The sequence below is a fragment of the Ranitomeya variabilis genome, chromosome 1 (assembly GCF_051348905.1).
Source record: "Ranitomeya variabilis isolate aRanVar5 chromosome 1, aRanVar5.hap1, whole genome shotgun sequence".
In the NCBI taxonomy this organism is placed as follows: domain Eukaryota; kingdom Metazoa; phylum Chordata; class Amphibia; order Anura; family Dendrobatidae; genus Ranitomeya; species Ranitomeya variabilis.
In genome coordinates, this window is record NC_135232.1 from 335,602,221 (window position 1) to 335,629,433 (window position 27,213).

Below are 27,213 nucleotides of genomic sequence, written 5' to 3' on the forward strand. Positions count from 1 at the left end.
ATCTCATTTATATCATTTTTTTATGTTTTGGCGCTTTTATACGATAAAAACTAAAATATAGAAAAAATAATTATTTTGGTATCGCTTTATTCTCAGGACTATAACTTTTTTATTTTTTTGCTGATGATGCTGTATGGCGGCCTGTTTTTTGCGGGACAAGATGACGTTTTCAGCGGTACCATGGATATTTATATCAGTCTTTTTGATCGTGTGTTATTCCACTTTTTGTTCGGCGGTATGGTAATAAAGCGTTGTTTTTTGCCTCGTTTTTTTTTTTTTTTTCTTACGGTGTTTACTGAAGGGGTTAACTAGTGGGGCAGTTTTATAGGTTGGGTCGTTACGGACGCGGCGATACTAAATATGTGTACTTTTATTGTTTTGTTTTTTTTATTTAGATAAAGAAATGTATTTATGGGAATAATATATTTTTTTTTATTATTATTTATTTAGGAATTTTTTTTTTTTTTTTACACATGTGGAAAAATTTTTTTTTTACTTTTTTACTTTGTCCCAGGGGGGGACATCACAGATCATTGATCTGGCAGTGTGCACAGCACTCTGCCAGATCGACGATCTGCTGTGCAGGGCTGCAGGCTTACCAAGTGTCTGCTCTGAGCAGACACTCGGTAAGCCACCTCCTTCCCTGCAGGACCCGGATGCCGCGGCCATCTTGGATCCGGGACCTGCAGCCAGGAAGGAGGTAGGAGACCCTCGCAGCAACGCGATCACATCGCGTTGCTCCGGGGGTCTCAGGGAAGCCCGCAGGGAGCCCCCTCCCTGCGCGATGCTTCCCTATACCGCCGGTACACTGCGATCATGTTTGATCGCGGTGTGCCGGGGGTTAATGTGCCGGGGGCGGTCCATGACCGCTCCTGGCATATAGTGCCGGATGTCAGCTGCGATATGCAGCTGACACCCGGCCGCGATCGGCCGCGCTCCCCCCGTGAGCGCCGCTGATCGGTGATGACGTACTATCCCGTCGGTGGTCATACGGGCCCACCCCACCTCGACGGGATAGTACGTCTGATGTCAGGAAGGGGTTAAATCCCCTCCACTATGCTGTAACATCTGGACGCTGCGTTTTTGACGCTGCGGCTCAGCGCTGCGTCAAAAACACAGCGTTTCCTGAACGTGGACACATACCCTTACAGTTTTTTCTGTTTGGCTGCTGTCACACTCTAAAAAACGTTTTTTTTCAAGCCATATTTTACATCACCATATTTTGGGAGCTATAATTTTTCCATATTTCAGCCAACAGAGTCATGTGCGGCCTTGTTTTTTGCAAGACGAGTTGACGTTTTTATTGGTACCATTTTTGGTCACATGACTTTTTTTTTATAGCTTTCTATTCTGATTTTTGGAATGCAGAATGAACAAAATGCAGTAATTCAGGAATTGTTTTCAGGTTTTTTTTATGCCATTCCGTGTTTTTATGTTTTGGCACTTTTACACAAAACAAAACTATTTTATAGAAAAAATAACTTTTATTATTTTTCCTTTGATGGAGCTGTATTGTGGCTTGTTGTGCAGAACAAGATGACGTTTTCAGAGCTAACATATTTATTTACATTTGTCTTTTTGATTGCGTTTTATTCCACTTTTTGTTCAGCGGTATGATGATGAAGCATTGTTTTTTGTCTAGTTTATTTTTTTTACGGTGCTCACTAAAGGGGTTAACTAGTGGGACAGTTTTATTGGTCAGGCCATTCCAGGCGCTGTGATACCAAATATGTGCTTTTTTTTCATAAAAATATTTATTTATGGGTACAATATATTTTTTTATCTTGTGATTTTTTTTTTTTTTAAATGTTTTTACATTTTTTTTCACTCTTTATTTTGTCCCATTATGGGGCTTTCACTTTTTGCAGTCTGATCTCTTGTAAAGCATAGCAAAGGAGGAGCTTTGCTATATGCTTTACAAACTGTCAGCACTGCACTGACAGACAAACTTGCTACATCATGCTCAGTATGATTTAGCAACTTTGGTAACTAAGTTGACCCGGATGACGTTATGACGATATCAGGTCACCATAGCAATGATCGGCCCCTCGCAATGATGTTGTGGGGGCGCTGATCTGAGAACAGAGGAACCTGCCTCCCTCCGCATGCCTGCTAAATGCTGTGATTGATATCGATCACAGCATTTAGTGGGTTAAAGTGCCAAGAGCAGTGCAGGGAGTCGGTTGTAAGAATCAGCCTCCTGTGCATGGGAGAATTGCATGACGTATATATACTGCATCGGTCAGGAAGCCATGACATACAAAGGTTTTGTGTTTTTATTGGCTGTTAGGGTATGTGTCCATGGTCAGGATGGCCGGCGGTATCGCCGCAGCGGCGCTAAGCCCCGCCCCCTTTCTGGGACGCGATGATGCCGGATGTGTTAACTGTACACATCCGGGATCATCGCTCTCTCCCATAGCGCCCTGTGATATGCCTTGCGGGGACGCTGCGTCCCCGCAAGGTGTACGGACATGCTGCGATCTGAAAAGACGCGCAGCATGTCCGGAGTCGCAGGGAAGACGGATGCGGGTTTCCACGCATAGTGGAGACGGGATTTCCTAAAATCCCCTCCACTATGCTGGAACATCTGGACGCTGCGTGTTTGACGCTGCAGCTCTGCGCAGCGTCAAACAAGCAGCGTTTACTGACCGTGGAAACTCACCCTAAGGGTATGTGTCCACGTTCAGGAAACGCTGCGTTTTTGACGCTGCGTTTTTCCGCAGCGTCAAAAACGCAGCGTCCAGATGTTACAGCATAGTGGAGGGGATTTCATGAAATCCCGACTCCACTATGCGTTAAAAAACGCATGCGTTTTTGCTGCGAAAACACATGCGCGGTGCGTTTTTTCAAAACGCAGCATGTTGCTACAATGAGCAAAACATGCAGGTACACCGCAGGTGACCTGCCAGTGACCTCAGGTGCAGTTTTGGTCAGGATTTTACTTGCATAAAATCCTGACCAAAGCCTGAAGCAATCCTGAACGTGGACACGCAGCCTTAGGGTATGGCTCCACGGTCCGGAGGGGCGGCGGTATCGCCGCAGCAGCAAAGCCGCTCGGCGCTAAGCCCCGCCCCCTTCCTGGGACGCGATCATGCCGGATGTGTTAACTCTTCACATCCGGGATGATCGCTCGCTCCCATAGGGCCCTGTGATATGCCTTGCGGGGACGCTGCGTCCCCGCAAGGTGTACGGGCATGCTGCGATCTGAAAAGACGCGCAGCATGTCCGTAGTCGCAGGGCCGCCGCGTGCGGGTTTCCACGCATAGTGGAGACGGGATTTCATAAAATCCCCTCCACTATGCAGGAACATCTGGACGCTGCTTGTTTGATGCTGCAGCGCTGCGCAGCGTCAAACAAGCAGCGTTTCCTGAACGTGGAAACATACCCTTAGGGTATGGCTCCACGGTCCGGAGGGGCGGCGGTATCGCCGCAGCGGCGAAGCCGCTCGGCGCTAAGCCCCGCCCCCTTCCTGGGACGCGATCATGCCGGATGTGTTAACTCTTCACATCCGGGATGATCGCTCGCTCCCATAGCGCCCTGTGATATGCCTTGCGGGGACGCTGCGTCCCCGCAAGGTGTACGGGCATGCTGCGATCTGAAAAGACGCGCAGCATGTCCGTAGTCGCAGGGCCGCTGCGTGCGGGTTTCCACGCAGAGTGGAGACGGGATTTCATAAAATCCCCTCCACTATGCAGGAACATCTGGACGCTGCTTGTTTGACGCTGCAGCGCTGCGCAGCGTCAAACAAGCAGCGTTTCCTGAACGTGGAAACATACCCTTCCCCTAAGGCTACGTTCACATTTGCGTTGTTGTGTGTTGCGTCGGCGACGCATCGGCGACACAACGCACAGCGCATGCAAAACGCATTGTTTTGTGACGCATGCGTCCTTTTTTTGCTTGATTTTGGACGCACAAAAAATGCAACTTGCTGCATCCTCTGCGCCCTGACGCGTGCGCCGCAGTGACGCATGCGACACAAAACGCAAGTGCAACGCATGTCCATGCGCCCCCATGTTAAATATAGGGCCGCATGACGCATGCGTCACCGCAGCGGCGCCCGACGCTGCGTCGCACAACGCTAATGTGAACGTAGCCTAAGCCATATTCATCAACATTAACAGAAATAAACACTTGAAATAGATCACTCTGTTTGTAATGACTCTATATAATATATGAGATTCGCTTTTTGTATTGAAGAACTGAAATAAATTAACTTTTTGATGATATTCTAATTTTGTGAGAAGCACCTGTATATATACTGTATATAATGCAAATGTTGGGAAGAGGTTAAAAAGTGCATCTTGTGGCTGCTTGTGTTATAATTGTAAAATTTGTTTGGTGATCTAAAACATTTAAGTGTGGCAAACATGCAAAAGAATAGGAAATCAGGAAGGAAAACACTTTTTCACACAACCATAAAATCGACTTTCTGTTCATATGTTCAGTCTTTTGAGCATTTTTTTTTTTTTTTTTTCAACAATGTTTTTATTAAACTTTCTTAACAATACAAATATAAAATTTAGACAAAAAAAAAAAAGAAAAATTTGCACATTCTTATATCAATCAGTCAATGTTACGTTACATCACGAGCAATACAATGTAAGTAAATAGAATAATTTGCATAAACATAACAAATAAGTAAAATGGCTAATTTGAAAGATCTGTTCTTGGTCCTTAATATCTGTCACTGCCATATTTTGACGTTATGCCGGAATGGGCAAAATAAAAAAAAAAACACAGAGAAGCATGAGGAAAATACTTAGGAAAATAAAGGGGGGGGGGGGGGAGGAGAACACCTGAGGAGCATTTTTTTTTTTTTATTTTTTTTTTTTAACTGCTGCAGGTTTCCAAAGATGCCAAGTGGTTAGAAGATATGAGCTGACCGTTCTTCGGCTGTTTTCCGTTCTGAAGACACTATATATTTTGCTACTGTTCTTTGTTATAAAAATGCTAGCTTTTTCTTCATTATTAAATGCAGCACGGTGGCTCAGTGGTTAGCACTGCAGCCTTGCAGTGCTGGGGTCCTAGGTTTGTATGTTCTCCCCGTGTTTGTGTGGGTTTCCTCTGGGTTCTCCGGTTTCCTCCCACACTCCAAAGACACACTGATAGGGAATCTAGATTGTGAGCCCCATCGGTGACAGTGATGATAATGTCTGTAAAGCGCTGTGGAATTAATAGTGCTATATGAGTGAGTAAAATAAATAAACATGTTAACTCTCATGTATACATAAATGTGAGTAGGGTCCATATGTTCTTTTATTCAATTTTTTAGAAAAACAAAATCCTATGAAAAAATAAAAAAAATATGCCAATTAATTGATCTCTATTTTATATATAAAGCTCCCCTTGACTCATCAGTTATTTTTCCCTCTATTACATGTATATCCCTTTAACCTGCTCAGTGCGTGAGTTGCTGTAATTGTCATCAGTTTCCTTTAAAAAGCATGCCCTATTTAAACACAGGCTTCTGGCACTTGTAGTTTTCCTGGCCATGACCTATTGGTATTTCGCTAGGAAACAACTACAAATCCCATCAGACACTGCACAGCAGAGAAGCCTCTGATTGACCCAGCCAACTGGAGCACAGCAGCACCAGAATCCCTCCTCCAACAACGGAGCACGCTGCTGAATTCTTCCTGGGCAATGTGCTTTGGCTGCAGATTTCCCGCATTATGAATTCAGGTTTGATTTGTGGATTTACGGAAGCAAAAAACATAAAAAAAACCCAACAGTATGTACATGGCTGGTGGGAGCATAGACATACGCACTGCATACCCGTCGTTTTATAGCCAGGGTCTAGGAATGGAGCTGCATTCCATATAAAACACCGCTTATACATACTAATGAATTCTTGCATGATCCAGACATGATCCTATAATACACGTTATTTACACACCGTAAATGCGGCGTTTTCTTTTTTTTTTTTTTCTTTTACGTGCATTTACACATACTTGTCCAAGCCAGGAAAATCTTGCATTACCTGTATGACAATCCCTTTCACACACACAGACATTTATAGGCAAGACGAGAATTGCTGACATCAGATGTAGGAAAACAAGGGCAGATCATGGCTATCCGCATTCCAATTATCACGCCTATTAGTGTATGTGCTTCCAATGTCTCTGTTAGGCCACATTCACACTCTCAGTACTTGGTCAGTATTTTACCTCAGTACTTGTAAGCCAAAATCAGGAGTGGGACAATCAGAGGAAAAGTATAATAGAAACATATGCACCACTTCTGTATTTATCACCCACTCCTGGCTTACAAATACTGAGGTAAAATACTGAACATGTGAATGTGGCCTTATGTAGAACACTAAGGACTGTATGGGAAGGCGAGAAATGGGGGAATCCACTGGAGAGCTAGAAATCTCCCTCCCGAGAGAACAGTATGTGTCCACTCTTAGGCTGCCGTCACACTATCAGTATTTGGTCAGTATTTTACCTCAGTATCTGTAAGCCAAAACCAGGAGTGGGTAATAAATACAGAAGTGGTGCGTATGTTTCTATTATACTTTTCCTCTATTTGTTCCACTCCTGGTTTTGGCTTACAAATACTGAGGAAAAATACTGACCAAATACTGCTAGTGTGACGGCAGCCTTAGGCCGGCGTCACACTCGGCGTAAGACAATACGGTCCGTATTTTACGGCCGAAATACGGTGAAATGTTCCCAAAATAGTGATCCGTAGGCAGGGTGTGTCAGCGTATTTTGCGCATGGCATCCTCCGTATGTAATCCGTATGGCATCCGTACTGCGAGATTTTCGCGCAGGCTTGCAAAACCGACATCTAATGGATTTATGTGCTCAAATGTTCATTAAAACATATATACAGTATATATATATATATATATGTCATTGAGACACATATATATATATTCTGTATTTAGATTTCATTCTGCGCGATATCTGTGAACAGCCGGTAATTCAATTGCCGGCTTTTCATTTCTCCTTCACAAACCCGACAGGATATGAGACATGGTTTACATACAGTAAACCATCTCATATCCCCTTTTTTTTGCATATTCCACACTACTAATGTTAGTAGTGTGTATGTGCAAAATTTCAGCGCTGTAGCTGCTAAAATAAAGGGTTAAATGGCGGAAAAAATTGGCGTGGGCTCCCGCGCAATTTTCTCCGCCAGAGCGGTAAAGCCAGTGACTGAGGGCAGATATTAATAGCCAGGAGAGGGTCCATGGTTATTGGCCCCCCCCCGTGGCTAAAAACATCTGCCCCCAGCCACCCCAGAAAAGGCACATCTGGAAGATGCGCCTATTCTGGCACTTGGCCACTCTCTTCCCACTCCCTGTAGCGGTGGGATATGGGGTAATGAAGGGTTAATGCCACCTTGCTATTGTAAGGTGACATTAAGCCAGATTAATAATGGAGAGGCGTCAATTATGTCACCTATCCATTATTAATCCAATTGTAGGAAAGGGTTAAAAAACACACACACACATGATTAAAAAGGATTTTAATGAAATAAACACAGCGGTTGTTGTAATAATTTATTGTTCTCTCAAATCCATTTGCAGTCCCTCGCTTGGCAACATAATAAACGCACAAGATACATACCTTCTGATGTACTGTCAGGTCCAACGATGTAATCCATCTGAAGGGGTTAACTAATATTACAAGCAGGAGCCCTGCTATAATGCAGCTGTGCTCCGTGCTTGTAGTTCCCCTGCGAATGAATGAAATGTAGGTCATTGACCTACATTTCATTCATTCGCGGTGAGGCGCCCTCTGGTGGATGTTCTCATGAACTGCAGCCTGGGAACTTTTTCCCACGCTCCAGGTCATATGAGGACATCCACCAGGGGGCGCATCACCGCGAATGAATGAAATGTAGGTCAATGACCTACATTTCATTCATTCGCAGGGGAATTACAAGCACGGAGCACAGCTGCATTATAGCAGGGCTCCTGCTTGTAATATTGGTTAACCCCTTCAGATGGATTACATCGTTGGACCTGACAGTACATCAGAAGGTATGTATCTTGTGCGTTTATTATGTTGCCAAGCGAGGGACTGCAAATGGATTTGAGAGAACAATAAATTATTACAACAACCGCTGTGTTTATTTCATTAAAATCCTTTTTAATCATGTGTGTGTGTGTTTTTTAACCCTTTCCTACAATTGGATTAATAATGGATAGGTGTCATAATTGACGCCTCTCCATTATTAATCTGGCTTAATGTCACCTTCCAATAGCAAGGTGGCATTAACCCTTCATTACCCCATATCCCACCGCTACAGGGAGTGGGAAGAGAGTGGCCAAGTGCCAGAATAGGCACATCTTCCAGATGTGCCTTTTCTGGGGTGGCTGGGGGCAGATGTTTTTAGCCACGGGGGGGCCAAAAACCATGGACCCTCTCCTGGCTATTAATATCTGCCCTCAGTCACTGGCTTTACCGCTCTGGCGGAGAAAATTGCGCGGGAGCCCACGCCAATTTTTTCCGCCATTTAACCCTTTATTTTAGCAGCTACAGCGCTGAAATTTTGCACATACACACTACTAACATTAGTAGTGTGGAATATGCAAAAAAAAGGGGGATATGAGATGGTTTACTGTATGTAAACCATGTCTCATATCCTGTCGGGTTTGTGCAGGAGAAATGAAAAGCCGGCAATTGAATTACCGACTTTTCACTAACAGCGCTGCGTATTTCTCGCAAGTCACACTGCTGGTCCGTGTGGAATCCGTATTTTTCTCGCCCCCATAGACTTTCATTGGCGATTTTTTTGCGCAGTACGCTGACAAACGCAGCATGCTGCGATTTTGTACGGCCGTAGAAAGCCGTATAATACTGAACCGTAATATACGGCTAATAGGAGCAGCCCCATTGAGAATAATTGTGCCGTATGTTATGCGAGTTTTACGGACGTAGTTTCTGCGCTCTTACGTCCGTAAAACTCGCCAGTGTGACGCCGGCCTTAGACTTACACAAAAATGCAGGGGGAACATCATTTCAGAATCGAGCATAGTTCCATTACCTAGCCTCTTCTCACTAAGATCTATGGTCACAAGATGCTCATCCCCCAAGTAGCTGCCTCCTTGGTATTTTTTTTTTTGTCAGTATATCAACTTATGATTGCAAAAATTTAATAAATTGTTACATGTGAAAAAATGAAATAAAAGCCACAAATGTCATTTTCATCAAATAGATTTTGATCTTTGTCAAGGAATCAATTCAGGGAAACAATTGGGTGAGATCCAATGTGGGGAATTTCTACACCGCAAGAGGGTTCATCTTTTTGGAGTTTTACTTGCGTACTAAGTAGTGATGGGCGAACGTGCTCAGATATTGGCAATCCATGCATGTGTTGTGGCCGCAAGACAGGCAGCAGCAGCGACTCGAACATATTTTTCAAGTTCGCTGAAGATGCTCAGATAACTCCTTATCCAGGCACGTTCGCTCATCACTAGTGTTGAGCATTCCGATACTGCAAGTATCGGGTATCGGCCGATACTTGCTGTATCGGAATTTCCGATACCGAGATCCGATACTTTTGTGGTATCGGGTATCGGGTATCGCAACAACATTAATGTAATAATGTGTAAAAAAGAGAATTAAAATAAAAAATATCGCTATACTCACCTGTCCGACGCAGCCGGGACCTCAGCGAGGGAACCGGCAGCGTTGTTTGTTTAAATTTCGCGCTTTTACTTGGTTACGTGAAGTCCCGGCTTGTGATTGGTCAGGGCGGCCATGTTGCCGGGACGCGGACCAATCACAGCAAGCCGTGACGAAATTACGTCACGGCTTGCTGTGATTGGTCCGCGTCCCGGCAACATGGCCGCCATTAACCAATCACAAGCCGTGACGTCACGGGAGGCTGGACATGCGCGTATTTTGAAAAGCGCGCGTGTCCAGCCTCCAGTGACGTCCCGGCAACATGGCCGCCATTAACCAATCACAAGCCGGGACGTCACGGGAGGCTGGACATGCGCGTATTTTGAAAAGCGCGCGTGTCCAGCCTCCAGTGACGTCCCGGCAACATGGCCGCCATTAACCAATCACAAGCCGGGACGTCACTGGAGGCTGGACACGCGCGCTTTTTAAAATACGCGCGTGTCCAGCCTCCCGTGACGTCACGGCTTGTGATTGGTTAATGGCGGCCATGTTGCCGGGACGCGGACCAATCACAGCAAGCCGTGACGTAATTTCGTCACGGCTTGCTGTGATTGGTCCGCGTCCCGGCAACATGGCGCCGTGACCAATCATAAGCCGGGACGTCACTGGAGGCTGGACACGCGCGCTTTTCAAAATACGCGCATGTCCAGCCTCCCGTGACGTCACGGCTTGTGATTGGTTAATGGCGGCCATGTTGCCGGGACGCGGACCAATCACAGCAAGCCGTGACGTAATTTCGTCATGGCTTGCTGTGATTGGTCCGCGTCCCGGCAACGTGGCCGCCCTGACCAATCACAAGCCGGGACTTCACGTAACCAAGTAAAAGCGCGAATTTTAAACAAACAACGCTGCCGGTTCCCTCGCTGAGGTCCAGGCTGCGTCGGAGGGTGAGTATAGCGATATTTTTTATTTTAATTCTTTATTTTACACATTAATATGGTTCCCAGGGCCTGAAGGAGAGTTTCCTCTCCTTCAGACCCTGGGAACCATCAGGAATACCGTCCGATACTTGAGTCCCATTGACTTGTATTGGTATCGGGTATCGGTATCGGATTTGATCCGATACTTTGCCAGTATCGGCCGATACTTTCCGATACCGATACTTTCAAGTATCGGACGGTATCGCTCAACACTACTCATCACTAGTACTAAGCTTTGTGACAATCCAAGTAGGTGCCATTTAGATACAAAGATATTTATTGGAAAAATGTACCTCTTCCTTATGGCCGGCTTCAAACATGCAACATTCACAATCTGGGCGTGGACCGCGACTTACAAAGTGGTCGCGGGTTTCCTGACCCTTAGGCTGCGTGTCCACGCTCAGGATGGCCGGCGGTATCGCTGCAGCGGCAAAGCCGCTCGGTGCTAAGCCCCGCCCCCTTTCTGGGACGCGATCATGCCGGATGTGTACTGTACACATCCGGGATCATCGCACCCCTCGCCATAGGGCCCTGTGATATTATCTGCGGCGACGCAGCGTCCCCGCAAGGTGTACGGACATGCTGCGATCTGAAAAGACGCGCAGCATGTCCGGAGTCGCAGGGCCGCCGCGTGCGGGTTTCCACGCATAGTGGACACGGGATTTCACAAAATCCCCTCCACTATGCTGGAACATCTGGATGCTGCGTGTTTGACGCTGCAGCGTCAATCACGCAGCGTTTACTTACCGTGGACACTCACCCTTACTCCACAGCCTGATAGCCATGTATGCGGATTTTGGATGTGTGAAGCTGGCCTAACCAAGACTATATGTCTTCAGATAACTAAATACAAAAACCATTAAAAATTAAACCCTGAACTGATGCCAAGTTGTTCAATCAGAATCTAATTTTTGGCACAAGGTAGTGAACGCATAGCTATGATGATCTGTTTTTTTTTTCGTCTAGATGAAAAACTATATTGGTAGGTTTTACTTTAATCATGAGAGAGAAAGACATAGCTGGACAAAGCTTTTCTGAACTTTATTAATGGCCATTTCTAAAGAGTTAGGCCGGCGTCACACTAGGCGTTTTTTACGGCCGTAATACGCAGAAATGTTCCCAAAATAGTAATCCGTATGTCATCCGTAGGCAGGGTGTGGCAGCGTATTTTGCGCATGTCATCCTCCGTATGTAATCCGTATGGCATCCGTACTGCGAGATTTTCTCGCAGGCTTGCAAAACAAACATACAATGGATCCATGGGCCCAAGTATTCGTTAAAACATATATACAGTCTATATATATATATATATATATATATATATATATATATATATATATACTGTATTTATATTTAATTCAGCGCTAGATAGCAGAAAAGCCGGTGTTTCAATTGTCGGCTTTTCCTATCTCCTTCACAAACCCGATATGATATGAGACATGGTTTACATACAGTAAACCATCTCATATCCCTTCTTTTATTACATATTCCTCTTTACTAATGTAACAAGTGTCTCTGTGTAAAATTTGGGGGCTCTAGCTATTAAATTAAAGGGTTAAATCGCAGAAAAAATTGGCGTGGGCTCCCGCACAATTTTCTCCGCCAGAGTGGGAAAGCAAGTGACTGAGGGCAGATATTAATAGCCTAGAGAGGGACCATGGTTTTTGCCCCCCCCGGCTAAAAACATCTGCCCCCAGCCACCCCAGAAAAGGCACATCTGTAAAGATGCACCTATTCTGGCACTTGGCCTCTCTCTTCCCACTCCCGTGTAGCGGTGGGATATGAGGTAATGAAGGGTTAATGTCACCTTGCTATTGTAAGGTGACATTAAGCCAGGTTAATAATTGAGAGGCGTCAATTATAACACCTATCCATTATTAATCCTATAGTACGAAATGGTTAATAAAACACACACACATTATTAAAAAGTATTTTAATGAAATAAAGACACAGGGTGTTTTAATATTTTATTATACTCTTAATCCACCTGAAGTCCCTTGTCACCTGAACAACAATATTCCATTCCTAAGTGCCAGAATAGGTGCATCTTTACAGATGTGCCTTTTCTGGGGTGGCTGGGGGCAGATGTTTTTAGCTAGGTGGGTCCTATATCCATGGTCCCTCTCTAGGCTATTAATATCTGCCCTCAGTCACTGGCTTTCCCACTCTGGCGGAGAAAATTGCGCGGGAGCCCACGCCAATTTTTTCCGTGATTTAACCCTTTAATTTAATAGCTAGAGACCCAAAATTTGACACAAAGACACTTGTTACATTAGTAAAGAGGAATATGTAATAAAAGAAGGGATATGAGATGGTTTACTGTATGTAAACCATGTCTCATATCATGTCGGGTTTGTGAAGGAGATAGGAAAAGCCGGCAATTGAATTACCGGCTTTTCTGCTATCTAGCGCTGAATTAAAGGGAACCTGTCACCCCCAAAATGGCTGGTGAGGTAAGCTCACCGGCATCAGGGGCTTATCTACAGCATTCTGTAATGCTGTAGATAAGCCCCCGATGTTACCTGAAAGAGGAGAAAAAGACGTTAGATTATACTCACCCAGGGGCGGTCCCGGTGCGGTCTGGTCAAATGGGTGTCTCCGGTCCACTCCGGCGCCTCCCATCTTCATTCCATGACGTCCTCTTCGGGTCTTTACGCCGCGGCTCTGGCGCAGGCGTACTTTGTCTGCCCTGTTGAGGGCAGAGCAAAGTACTGCAGTGCGCAGGCGCCGGGCCTCTCTGACCTTTCCGGCGCCTGCACACAGCAGTACTTTGCCCTGCCCTCAACAGGGCAGACAAAGTACGCCTGCGCCGGAGCCGCGGCGTAAAGACCCGAAGAGGACGTCATGGAATGAAGATGGGAGGCGCCGGAGCGGATCGGAGACACCCATCCGACCTGACCGCACCGGGACCGCCCCTGGGTGAGTATAATCTAACGTCTTTTTCTCCTCTTTCAGGTAACATCGGGGTCTTATCTACAGCATTACAGAATGCTGTAGATAAGCCCCTGATGCCGGTGAGCTTACCTCACCAGCCATTTTGGGGGTGACAGGTTCCCTTTAAACATAAATAAATATAAAAATATATATATATATATATATATATATATCTACCTATTCTATGTGTACACATTTATTCCACCTATTCTATTCTAACCTGTCAGTGTGATTTTACTGTACACCGCACTGAATTGCCGGCTTTTCTATAGAACACCGGTGTGTATTTCTCGCAAGTCACATGCATGGTCCGTGTGTAATCCGTATTTTTCTCGCCCCCATTGACTTTCATTGGCAGATTTTTTTGCGCAGTACGCTGACAAACGCAGCATGCTGCGATTTTCTATGGCCGTACAAGACCGTATAAAATGGATACGTAAAATACGGCAGATAGGAGCTGGGCCATAGAGAATCATTGAACCGTGTGTAATCCATATTTTCTGCGCCTCTCATACTTCCATAAAACTCGCTAGTGTGACGCCAGCCTTAGTGGTATGGACTTGTATTGTGAGGGTATGTTTCCACGGTCAGGAAACGCTGCTTGTTTGACGCTGCGCAGCGCTGCAGCGTCCAGATGTTCCAGCATAGTGGAGGGGATTTTATGAAATCCCGTGTCCACTATGCGTGGAAACACGCACGCGGCGGCCCTGCGACTATGGACATGCTGCGCGTCTTTTCAGATCGCAGCATGTCCGTACAACTTGCGGGGACGCAGCGTCCCCGCAAGGCATATCACAGGGCCCTATGGGAGAGAGCGATCATCCCGGATGTGAAGAGTTAACACATCCGGCATGATCGCGTCCCAGAAAGGGGGCGGGGCTTAGCGCCGAGCGGCTTCGCCACTGCGGCGATACCGACGGCCATCCTGATCGTGGAAACATACCCTAAGGGAGTATGCAAACGTCATCTTGTAGATTTTGGTGTACCCGTTGAATTTTTCAAGCAGAAGACGCTTCAGGAAAATGCTTTTTTTTAAGGCTTACTTTTTTTGGTGTCTTTTGTCTCTGCAATCAGCATCTGTCTCTGCAAAATCTGCAATTTTTGTCTCTGCAATCAGCGTTTTTTTTTTTTTTTTTTTTTTTTTTTTTTTAACAATATGTATACAATCTTGAGGTACTTGAAAGAATGGTCAGTTCACTTTCTAACCACTTGCAGCTTTCGAGGCCTGAAGAAGCTCAAAAAGACTGAACAAATGCACTGCAAGTCATTCTGACACTGCAGTGCATGTATTCATTTTTTTTTTATCACTTGTGGAGCATTTGAGCTTTTTTTCCTGAGCAGACCCACCTGAAAAAGATGTCGTGCACGTTCACAACTCCTTTTGATTCCTTTGACTCTTCCTTTTCATACTCTCTCAACAACATGGGTATTTGCTCCGCTGGACATCCAGTTCTTAGCTTCGAAGTGGACTATCTGTCGTTTTAATCATGAAAGAATGCTGAGTTGTATAAAAAAAAAACAGATAAAATAATTTGAACCAAATAGGCAACTGATCTCCAGTGCAGAATCGCTGATGTGAAAATTATGCTGCAAAATCAAAAACAGCAAAAAAAAAAAAGCCTGCAGATTTTGTAGCATTGCTGGAGGTTTGTTGCATACTTCTTGATCATTTGCAGTGAAAATGGTGAAATCCACTATGGTATCCACATCATAAATCAACATACTGTGAGATTTATATTGTAGACTTCCTCTACAATATGTTAAAGAACCTGTCAGCACGATTTTGCATGTTAAAGTAAAGACCATGGCCATAATGGCACTTATGGCAAAGAAATTAAATAGATCCCATTAGTGAAGAAATCTGCATAGTGGATGATTTTTAATTACCATTTGAAGTTTTGATGTAATAAGCTTTAGGTGCATAGGGGTGGGACTGTGGGTAGGGTCTTCAGATCTGCCCCTTACTCCTACCTCTGGTGTATGTAAGACGGTCACTGCTTTGTGAGTGACCTGCCTCATGTTGGAAAGTTTGTGCTGCCCCAGCAATCTTCAATAAAATGGTGCTAGTGGCTGCGCATACGCAGATTGACATCATGGTGGTCTTCAGTAAAATGATGCCGATGACAACACATGTGTAGATTGATCTTGGCTCAATTACATCTTTTAGAGATATAATTGAGCCAATATCTCTACCTGCAAATGCACCATCACTTTACTGAAGATCACTGGGTGACCAACCTACACAAGCACTGTCCGTGGCGAGGATGGCACAGGTGTGCACTCTCAAACAGGAGGCAGGTCGCTAGAAAAGTAGTGACCTGTCAAATACCAGAAGCAAGCTGAGGGGCCGGGACTGAAGACCCAACCAACAGCCCGGCCTTTATGCACCTACAGTTTTACACCAAAACTTCAAATGCTTTTAAAAAAACCAAACACCATGAGGATTTCTTTACAAAAGGTATATACCGTATTTACTTTGTGTAACAGCGTTGTTATAGCCATGTCTTTATGTTAACATGGAAAATCATGCTGACAGGTTCTCTTTATAACACCACTAATGTAAGTTCCCTGCACCTAGTATCATACTTACCAGCCACTGGTGTCTTTTAACAGCGCCACTCCAGTAGATGTTCTGCAAGTTGTGACCTGCTGGATCGCTTGCTGGGCGAGTTGGAAGTCACAACTCAATGTAAGTCTATGAGACCTGGAACCATGCTTTAAAAGACTTACACTGACCGCTATTCCCGAGCATGCATAGTATCGATGCGGCTGTTACTGCGCCTGCATGGGAATAGCGGAGACGCGTGTGTCACTTGCGCAGGCGCAGTTCGTGGCCTATATATATAAGTCAGGGAAATTACGTTAGTGCCACCTCTCCAGCACTGAGATAAGAAAAGACGATGGAATGATGCTTTAGGGTAAGTTCACACTAGGCGTTTTTCATTGTTTTGGGGGTTTTTTTCAGTAGCAATACCTGATCTCTTGGCAGGAAAGAAGCTGCAGAAAAAAAAGTGTTTTCCTTATTTATTTTTTTTTAGGTTCTTGTGTTTTTGTGCGTTTTTTGCTGCAGTTTTGGCATACTAGATTTGTCTCTAGTTCATGCTAATAAAGTCTAGTGTTGAAAAAAAAAAGTTTTATTCTATAGAATCAGGTTTTGGCACAAAAAACGCAGCAAAACCTGATGCCTGATTCAGTGTTTTTTCACCACCCAGTTATTTCAAAGGGAAAAAAACGCTGAAAGAAGTGACTTGCTTCATTGTGCAAAAACAAAAAAAAACACACAATCCCGATGACAAAAAAAAACAAACAATGTGTGTGAGATTTCTGAAATATCAAAAAAATTGACCGTCACATCCAAACATAAATCAGGTCTGTACAGGTGCTTACCTAGAGTCCCCAACTCATATACAATCAAACAGATAAGGCAGCACTCTGCAGCGCTATAGCATTCTCAATTTTTCAGATTTCTAGTGCAGCAATGCAATTCAATATTTCATATTTTATGTTTGCATGCTATAGGGCTACAGAGTGCTGCCTTATCTGTTTGAGACTTCTGAAATGTCATAGATTTTGCTGGTACTGTGAAATGCAGCTGAAAATTGGCATCATAATAAAGCATAAAAAAAAACAACCTGCTAAAACGCTTAGTGTGAACTTAGCCTAAATAAGATTTTGTTATAGCTGGGGCTACATGGCATGATTTGTTGCGTAACAGCAGTGGTCAAACACGTCACACAACCAAAACCATTTGCGCAACGTGTCCGCGACGTGCTATCGCACGACTATTTTAGAGATGCAATTAGACAGTGAATAAAATGACAGGTAAATCGAATGTCAGGTGCAACTTGCATTAAAGTCTAGGACGTGTGAGCAGAGCGTGACATCCAACACATTTGGAAACCATTACGACTACGTTCCATTGCAACACCATAGAGCACCATAATGCGATGTTACAATTTCAACGCCATCCAACACAATTTGCCGTGTATCATTAATAACTCACAATTCTGCTACAACAATACACAGAGGATTTTTGGTATGGAAAATGCACATCATATACACTTCATGGGAATGTAACCAAAACATACACATTGGTTTTCACCTTCAGATCCAACAGACATGACTAAGTACTATATTAAGCACCATGTAATCACCTAGAAGCAACACTTCTGGAGAATAATAACATGGCGCTCATTGTCACATTTTGTTCTTGCACCATTATCGTGATAATAAAGTCATGTCAAAATCCCTCCCAAGCATGTACAAATAATCTATACACACCTTATAACCTAAAACCACACAGTTCTATCCATTAAAGACTATACAGTGGATATAAACAAGTCTATGCACACCTATTGAAATGGCAGGCTTTAGTCATGTAACACAAAAAAAATACCAAGAAGAATCATTTCAGAACTTTAATATCACCAATAATCTGTTCAAACTTTAATCTTTGCTGGTGGAAAAAGAAACATACAGAACTAAAATTCTGTGGTAGCATAAATATACACAGTTGCACGCTTAAACTACTATTTTGTTGAAGCATTCCGTCTTTTTTCTTAGGGGTCTATCACCATAGCACATCTAGAATTGGAAATCTTTGCCCACTCATCCTTGCAGTATTGCTCCGAATCTTTCAGATTATGGGGACATTTCCTGTGTACATCACCCTCTACAGGTCATCCCAGTGATTTTTTTAAATTGGATTCAGGTCTGGGCTCTGGCTGGGGCATTCCAAAACTTCATCTTTTACTGGCAAAGTCATTTTTATTGTTGAGTTGGAGGTAAGATTTGGGATGTTGTTGTCCGGAAAGGTGAAATTTCTCCTAATAGACTAAAGCTCCAGTTGCTGGAAAACAGCCACAATGCATAATGTGGCCTCCATCAGGTGTCACTCTGGGTATGGTGTTCTTTTGGTGATGCATAGTATTGGCTTTGCACCAAAAATACCTTTTGGAATTATATACAACCCTGGTCTCCTCAAACATAGTATGTTTTCCCACATGCTTTTGGCAGACTTAATGTAGGTCAGGCAGGGACAAATCAGGGGCAAATTAGTGACTTTGCTGGTATGAACAGGGACCTGTTGAGTACAAATGTTGAGCTCTCCTTGATTGTACGTAACCTGTGTGAATATGCTTATACAGTCATAACACATATGAAAAATACAGGAGATTGCATTGCTGTCACATGCAATAGACAATCAGAGCCAGTTCGATGTAATGTTACTATTGTTCCAAAGTTAAGCCACTTCTTGATGACGGTCTTTACAAGGTTCCATGGTATATCTAATGCCTTGTAATTTTTTTGTACCCTACTCCTGACTGCTAACTTTCTACAATGTGATCCCTTTGCTGTGTTGTTTGTAAGATGTTTAAGAACAATGGCTTCTGCTTTAAAATACAACTAAGAAGATGTTAGGAAAATCCTACTGAAACAGCTAAACTTTATATGGAATGAATCAGAATCACATTAAATTATGGCAGCTGCATACTGACTACTATTTAACATTAGTTTACATGTGATTGGCTAATTTTAAACACATCATCCCCAATTATAAGGGTGTTCACATTATGTTAGTTTTGTTATTTTTATTTTTCCCCTCAAAATTATTTCAGTTTTTCTATAGATTATTGTGACATCTGAAATGATTCTTCTTTGTAGGATTTTTTTTTCACATGACAAAAACCTGGCATTTTATCAGGGTCGTGTAGAATTTTTAAATCCACTATAGATACATATGCATAAATCTCCTTGAAACGTATATAGACAGATGCTTTGTTAGTGCTTCTGTTTTCAAGTTCTTAATTTCACATTGGGTTATGACTTGGCTTTTCCTGCTTGCTGAGAATTGATTATCTGGGACAAATATACCATGAAAATAAATTAGCATTTCCAGTTCACTGTATATAACTCAATGTGCGTCAATAAATATATTTCTATACAGTAAAGGATATAGAAGTTGGTTTCACATAGAAACTTTGCTATGGGTTCAGAAAATAATAATTTCACGTTTTGTACAGACCATGTGACCATGGTCTTATCACTATAAATCCTCGTGCCTTTACACACAATTCTACTCATCTGTTCCATTCCCTGTACATTAATTTTTCTAGTTAGACATCACACTATACTTATTTTTCAGAAATGTCACCCTCCGTGCATTTACCTGGCCCCATCGAAGTGGAACGCAAGTTTATCCCAGGACCAGATGTAGAAAAAAAACTGTGTGCACTAGGGGCAGGTCTGCTTGAAGAAATAACTTTTCAAGACTCGTACTATGACAGCTCTGATCTGCGCCTGACACTGAACGACATGTGGTTGCGGAGACGGGAAGGCAGTTGGGAATTAAAGCACCCACCACAACGAGGAGCAAGAGGCCTTAATGGAGCATCCACACAGTACATGGAGCTTACTTCGGAAGATGACATTATTAGGAGAGTGAGCGAAGAGCTAGGTGTCCCATGTCCACACAACATAGAATCTTTTGGATTAAATGAATTTGCCACCTTTGTTACACGCAGGCGCAGGTTCCAGTTGCCTTTGGTTGAAAACTCAAATACCAAAGTTGTTGTAGACCTCGATGAGGCAGATTTTGGTTTTGCAGTAGGTGAAGTGGAAGTCCTCGTGAAAACACAGGAAGAAGTTCAAAATGCTCTTCAGAAGGTGGAAGAAATCTGCAGACAACTAGGTAAGAGAAATTGCGTGGAATAATACAAGTTGGGGTCTAAATTCTATAAATCACAGCAGGCAATATTGTGGAACTCAAAGAACTGTAAAATTATTATATTTTAAATTATTTTTTTTCATAATTCTGGTAATATTTTATTCCTGCAATGAAAGATAAGGTTTATTCACAGATAATTGCCCAATGTAAATGTACAAAATCAAAAACGGAGAACGCTTTGGGGAATATCTACCCACATGCAGAATTCTGGTCAAAGGTGTGTTTCATGACTTGAACCATATTTATTATATGCTTAAGACCATGTTCAGTATTTGGTGAGTTTTTTACCTCAGTATGTATAAGACAAAACTAGGAGTAGGACAATCAGAGAATAATTATAATGGAAACATGTCACCACTTCTGTATTTATCACCCACTCCTGGGTTGGCTTACAGCCTCTGAGGTAAAAACTCACCAAATACTTACGTGTATTTTTTATGACGTGTCTGATGGGGCGATGCCTGACTGAAAAGATGCATGGCTTATCGAGCAAATGGACCTGGCCTCACAAGCAACACCATCTGCCAAAATTGTTGCACACAGTTCTGGCACAAAGTAAGGTAATTAAGGGTGTAATCTTCAAACAGTTTTATCAAACAACATTAACAGCTTTGATAAATTGGACCATTTTAAGACTACGGTACATTTAGGTTGCCCATCTATACATTAAAATTATTGTTGTGTTCTACTGTACAACGCCAATGCAATCCAAAGTGTGAACCAAACCATTCATGCTACTGCTCATCATTATGTAGTGAAGTAAGGCTATGTGCCCACGATCCAGAAGTAGCAGCGCTTTGGATGCAGAGTATTTTTGCGGCATCCGAAACATTGCAGTCTATTGAATGCAGGTAAATCTGCGTGTGTTCACTGAACCATGCAGATTCACTGCGTCCAATACATTCTGTTGATGTAATTTCTGTTGCGGAGACTAGCGTCTCCACAAGAGACGTTGACATGCTGCGGTCCTGAAAGACGCACCCCATGTCAGTGTCTGTGGGTGATTTGCAGGTGCGCATACTGTAGATGTACAGTGCATTTATAGAAATCCCATCCACTATGCTGTAACATCTGGATGCTGTGGTTTTGACGCTGCATAAATAAGCAGTGTCAAAATCGCAGCAATTCCTGATCGTGGCCACATACTCTAAGAAAACTTTAACATGCACCTTTAGCTTAAAACGCTGCAGTTTGTGATTGGGACTGCTAACTCTCTTCTATATCCATTCCTATTTAAAGAATTTAAAAAATGCTGTGATTTACAAAAACAGAATAAGGGATCCTGCAGATGTCCGAGCCCGATCCACTAATGCACGGATTGGCCATGGGTCTCTTGACCGGAGCATGACAGCTTCATGTATTTTTATAAAACTGTTGCTCTTGGGTTGGCAGACCCAAGGCAATCCATGCATTACAATCCAAGAATGAACCAAGATGCTTGGACACCTGCAGGAGAATAAAAGAGGAGGACAAAAATGTAACTCCCTGAATGCATTGGTGCTGATTACTAAGCCACATGCACCAGAGCTCTGGCCTAATTTTTGGCACAACACAACTTGCACCACAAAAATAAAGTATGAAGACACATTTTCAGCCATTCTCAACAAGGGGGCATGGCCTATCAGAAAGGAGGCTTGTTTTGTCATGAAAAGCGGTGTGACGTAAATGGAGATCCAGTGCACTAAAATTGAACCAAAATCGGTGTAAGTTATTGGTCTCAAATAAAAAATAGATGAATAGATGATGTAAACTTGTAATAAACTCTAAAGTTCTGCCAAATTTAAGTTCGCCTCAATGTTGTCATTTTCAGGTATTTGCTAAAATCCTTTTTCCTTATAGTACTCCTTAAAATTCATTTATAGTTTTAGTTGTTTGTTTTTTTTTGTATACTGTGAAAATGATCTGAGACTAAATGCAACAACTGCCGTTACTGAGTCCTCCTAGAAATCTTAAATCGGTTGTCCACCTTTGTGGACATTTGTATATTTTTTTTTTACTTAAGAGCAGATATTTGGGGCTAGAAATGTTTTTTTTTTGCACCCTTTGGCTTTTACAAGCTATTTTTTTCCTTCCACTTTCAACTTTCATGTAGTTTTTGGTCATAAAAAGGAAAAGACAGATAAAGTAATAAACTCTCCCATTGTGCTGTCAGAATCATCTCAAATATCTCCTTTTGTAGTCAGCAATAGGCAAAAAGTGCTAAATTTTGGAAACGTAATTTTTAGCCCCAAATACATGCAAAAAGAAAATTCCCCTAAAGGTGAACAATCTTTTTAGTGCTTCCAGACAGCACCATTTTGCATGGTTCCTACACTCCCAATGACAATGCAAATCCAAGCTAGTTCCCCCACTGCCAATGTCGTTTGTTGCTACCCTACACAATTAGCAAATTACAGTGATAGTAATTCAGTCTAAAGTACTGTAATGAAAATTACACTGGAAAATCAGTGTAAATTACAAAGTTTGTGGCAATGCTACTTGGCTATGTGCTAGTTCTGACTGTATTACTATTCATCCAGTAGCTGAAGTGTCTTTTCCTATTTCAGGAGTGTATCGGGAGACACCGGTCCAGGGCAAAGTGTCAACGTTTCTCCAGATGAATCGTGCTGATCATTACAGGCAGCTGTTGGAAGCCAATGTAATTTGATCCTTGTAGAAACTAATCAGGAAGGGTCTGATGGACACTCCATTGTATTGTAATAAATGAAGCTGTAAGTGTAATCTAGAATAAATGTCATATGCAAGTTAGCAAGAGTTTCCTCCAAACATCAGGTGTAACTAGTCCTCAAATAGTGCTGCACTGCAAATTTCTAAAGCCCCCATACACATTAGAGTAATGTTGGCTAAACCCGCAAATAACGACTTCTTTGGCAGACAGTCTAGTGTGTATGGGAGTCGGGCAATTGATTGTTGGAGGCGTTAAAGGGAATCTGTCATGCTATGAGCAAGCAGGACAAAGAAAGTTGAATAAAAAAAACTCTTGATATCTGCAATCCTATGTTTTATTACAGAGAAATCAACATTTTTCTTATATGTAAATAAGCTGTTAAGATCTATGGGCCAGACATAGACCTCCCCCAGAATCTGCCCCCAGAGCTTATTTTAACAGAAGGTGGGAGTTACCAGTGTGAGACATGTAATGGCTGACACTGCACTGTATTCGCCTTGGAAGAATAAAAAGATTTTTTTTTTTTTTTACTTCAAGTTTGGATGCTGTTCTTCTATTCTACTGATGTAATGATTGACAATATATATAGACCCAGACTCATAGTGTAGCGTGTCCAGGAACCATGTCCTGGAGACTACCTGTCCTGCTCCAAATAGCACTAGATAGAATAAGGAGAAGATGGGAGCATTCAGACAATTCACATAAAAAATACAAAAGTTTATTAAATATACTGAAAACACACATACAAACACATACATAAAATGAGGACACTGAATACCATCTCCTATAAATCGCAGTCCTAGGAACCGTAGCATACTATTAAAGATATTACAAAAATAGAACCGAGGGAATACTATGTCTGAAATCCATCTATAGACCTATTTGCATGTAAGTCCCAATACTACGTCTATGGTCTCCGGTTCAAGACAAGTTAAGGAAAATCCCACCATACCGCAATGTCCATAATATGCAGCAATAGCGTAAAAAATGCGGCGGTGGAATTATCTTAAGAAAACCCTCTTACCGCGGTACAGGAGATAGGCTGTGTTGGGCGACACACCCGACGCGCGTTTCGCTCCACCAGTAATCAGCTTTGATAAAGGTTTAAAGATAGATAAAGATAGAGGTTTAAATGATGAAAACACACATCATACCGATTTTTATTTATTTATTTATTTTTTTCCCTCACAAATCCTTGTGTCAATCTATCCTGCTCCTCCTGCTATATGACATCTTTTCTGCAGATTGGTCTGCTTTTCATGTTGACAGGTTCTCTTTAAGAAGTGCTATTTGGTAATTTTATTTTATTTATTTGCCAATTTTATTTTATATAATTTTTTGTGCTGGTCAGTTTTTTTTTTTATCTTGTTGTTTTTTTTTTTTTTTTTTGTTATGCTCAAAACCATTTGGCTGGAGTGTTTCCAAGCTTCTATGTTTGTAACAGGTCAAGGAAAAACGTACAGCACATGTATTTCATCAGTATGATGACCTTTTTTACTGACTCATCAACTTCATCGCGCAAGACCCGTGTGGAAAAATTGGTACGTCAAAACCAGGGGTGGAACAATTGTAGAAAAAGTAAAATAAAAACATTTGCCCGACTTCTTTATTTCTGCCCCAGTCCCGGTGTTGGCTTACAAATACTGATGTGAAATACTAACCAAAATAGTGCTGTGTGAACATGGTCTAAGGCATGTCTCCATTCTTTTTTTCCAGAGAATCGGCTAGCAATAAAAATAGACAAGCCTTGTGACTAGCCCCAGAGAATATAGTGTGCTAGTGTGTTGTCAGTGCAGGGCTGGCTCCATGTTTTCGTGGGCCCCTTTAAGACATACCATAAGTCATGATGCACCGATACGGCAGAGAAATATAGGTATAGTACCAAAGCTTGAAAAAGGCCTACAATTGGTCAAAACGTCGCATTATGGCAAAATAAAGAGATATTTTTGTTTTTTTTCACCCGGATTGATTTTCTGGTATACATTTTTCCTATTGGGTCCTATGGATTCTGAACTTGCATTCTGATATCTGAAGTGCTGTCGGCTGTTGCTATTGCATTTTGTGAACCATCTAAAATGTGTCTGGCTTTAGAAAATAAGTATTGTTTCCAATGTTACATTTAAAAAACTGCAGGGTGAAAGCACACAAGCCTATGTAGTTTTTAAAAAAATTGCTATTTTTCTTATAGTATATGTTCCAACTCAATAACATGGATACAATTAATAACAGTTCATGGAGTTTGCATAGATATCAGACATATACTTGCTAAATGTTTAATTGACTGGACTGGTTCCAACAGTATGATCTTTTAACAATCCAGGAGAAGACAATGATGGTTCCAACAGTATGATCTTTTAAAAGTCCAGGAGAAGACAATGACGAAACCATCAAATACAATACATCTGCTATAGGCACAACCAGCACTACATGGAGACCTCATGGAAAAAGAGTTGGCGTGCAAACGCACCGGTTGAGACGTTTTCAAGCATCATTGTTTCCAACATTAGAAGAAAACCTACATTTTTTTAAAATGCTTTACCCATTACAGTCAACAACTTTTTATTTACTGATGGATTATTGGTCATTTGGAAAGTAGTTGAAGAGCACTGGGTGCACATGTCCTCTATTTTATATGTCACTTTCAGGCCATGTGCACACGTTCAGTATTTTTCGCGTTTTTTCGCTATAAAAATGTGATAAAAACGCGAAAAAAACGCTTACATATGCCTCCTATTATTTACAGTGTATTCCGCATTTCTTGTGCAAATGTTGCATTTTTTTCCGCGAAAAAATCGCATTGCAGAAAAAAAAGCAACATGTTCATTAAATTTGCGGAATTGCGCGGATTCCGCACAACTAGGAATGCATTGATTTGCTTACTTTCCGCATGTGGCTGTGCCCACCATGCGGGAAGTAAGCAGATCATGTGCGGTCGGTACCCAGGGTGGAGGAGAGGAGACTCTCCTCCACGGACTGGGCACCATATAATTGGTAAAAAAAAAAAAGAATTAAAATAAAAAATAGTCACCCTCTGATGGCCCCGGAGTCTTCCCGCCTGTCATCGGTGCACGCTGCTGCTTCCGTTCCTATAGATGGTGTGTGTGAAGGACCTGCGATGACGTCGCGGTCACGTGACCGCAACGTCATCGAAGGTCCTGCACACACACACCATCTATAGGAACGGACGCCGCTGAGATCGGCTGTCTGCAGGTGTGTATAACCGTTTTTATTTTTAAAAATTTTATCCTTTACTATTGATGCTGCATAAGCTGCATCTATAGTAAAAAGTTGGTCATACTTGTCAAACACTATGTTTGACAAGTGTGACCAACCTGTCAGTCAGTTTTCCAAGCGATGCTACAGATCGCTTGGAAAACTTTAGCATTCTGCAAGCTAATTTCGCTTGCAAAATGCTAAAAAAAAACGCCAAAAAAAAATGCGGATTTCTTGCAGAAAATTTCCGGTTTTCTTCAGGAAATTTCTGCAAGAAATCCTGACGTGTGCACATACCCTCATGGGAACTAACTGCCATATATGTTCGCTTTTCTAAATACCTTACTTTTCCAAATCTTTAAGAAACATGAGCTGCTCTCCTGGTCACAGGATGCCGGACTGAGAACCTCCTGACTTCCCGTGATGTAAATTTTCATGTAGTGTGGATGGGAGGGCCTTCAGTCATCAGAGCTCACTGCTTTACTGTATGCTGCAGTAAAATTTAGAAGACACCGCACACTCTTAATAGATATTTATGCAAATTGTGCAAAATTTATTCAATATAACACTACACGTTAGTGACACATGGGAGCAATGTACAATTATAAGATAAGCGACCACTTGTAGTAACAATTGACGTTTCGGCTCTCCTGAGCCTTACTCATAATATTGCTACAAAAACACAAAAAACAGAACAAGGGTAAATAAACATAACAAAAAATATATACATATATACAGCATCCGTGTATGATGAAATAATAGAGAGTAGTATGCCAAGGTATAAGATGGATGGCAAGCAACTAAATAAATATACAAGCACCAAGGATGCACCGAAGTGAATAGAACTCCTAGAGTCATAACAAATGTGAACAAAAAAAGGAGGTAAAGAGGTCGTAGGGAAGCAGGACAATAGGCACTCGTTACCTTAGTGAGGCAATGGTAGGTACACATAGCGAATTTCTTGCTTACAGGTATAAGTGGTGCTAAAAAGATAGACAGGAGGTAAGTATAAGTACAGTGTCTCAATATAAAGAATCCTTGAAAAGGGGAGCCTGGATCAATACCTATTAGCTGATAAGGCGGTGTATGACCAGTCGTGGTATGCTGCCC

At 42.4% G+C, this 27,213-nt stretch overlaps 1 protein-coding gene and 1 long non-coding RNA gene across 2 annotated transcripts; one reads left to right on the forward strand and one right to left on the reverse strand.

Annotated features, from left to right (window-relative positions):
* Positions 1-5,462: 5,462 nt before the first annotated feature.
* On the forward strand, positions 5,463-23,417 carry THTPA (thiamine triphosphatase). Its single transcript, XM_077299238.1, has 3 exons — positions 5,463-5,682; positions 19,641-20,186; positions 22,769-23,417. The coding sequence occupies exons 1-3, from the start codon at positions 5,673-5,675 to the stop codon at positions 22,867-22,869; spliced, it is 657 nt and encodes a 218-aa protein (XP_077155353.1). The 5' UTR covers positions 5,463-5,672; the 3' UTR covers positions 22,870-23,417.
* A 3,232-nt stretch (positions 23,418-26,649) lies between these two features.
* LOC143793992 (uncharacterized) lies at positions 26,650-27,213 on the reverse strand. Its single transcript, XR_013220371.1, has 3 exons — positions 27,168-27,213; positions 27,028-27,086; positions 26,650-26,775 (listed from the first exon to the last, which is right to left on the reverse strand). It is a non-coding gene; the product is annotated as an uncharacterized LOC143793992 (long non-coding RNA).

Bases quoted from the DNA above. Each gene is read 5' to 3' on its own strand.
- THTPA (XM_077299238.1), top strand. The intron at 20,187-22,768 runs GTAAGAGAAATT...TTCCTATTTCAG, and splicing joins AGAAATCTGCAGACAACTAG to GAGTGTATCGGGAGACACCG.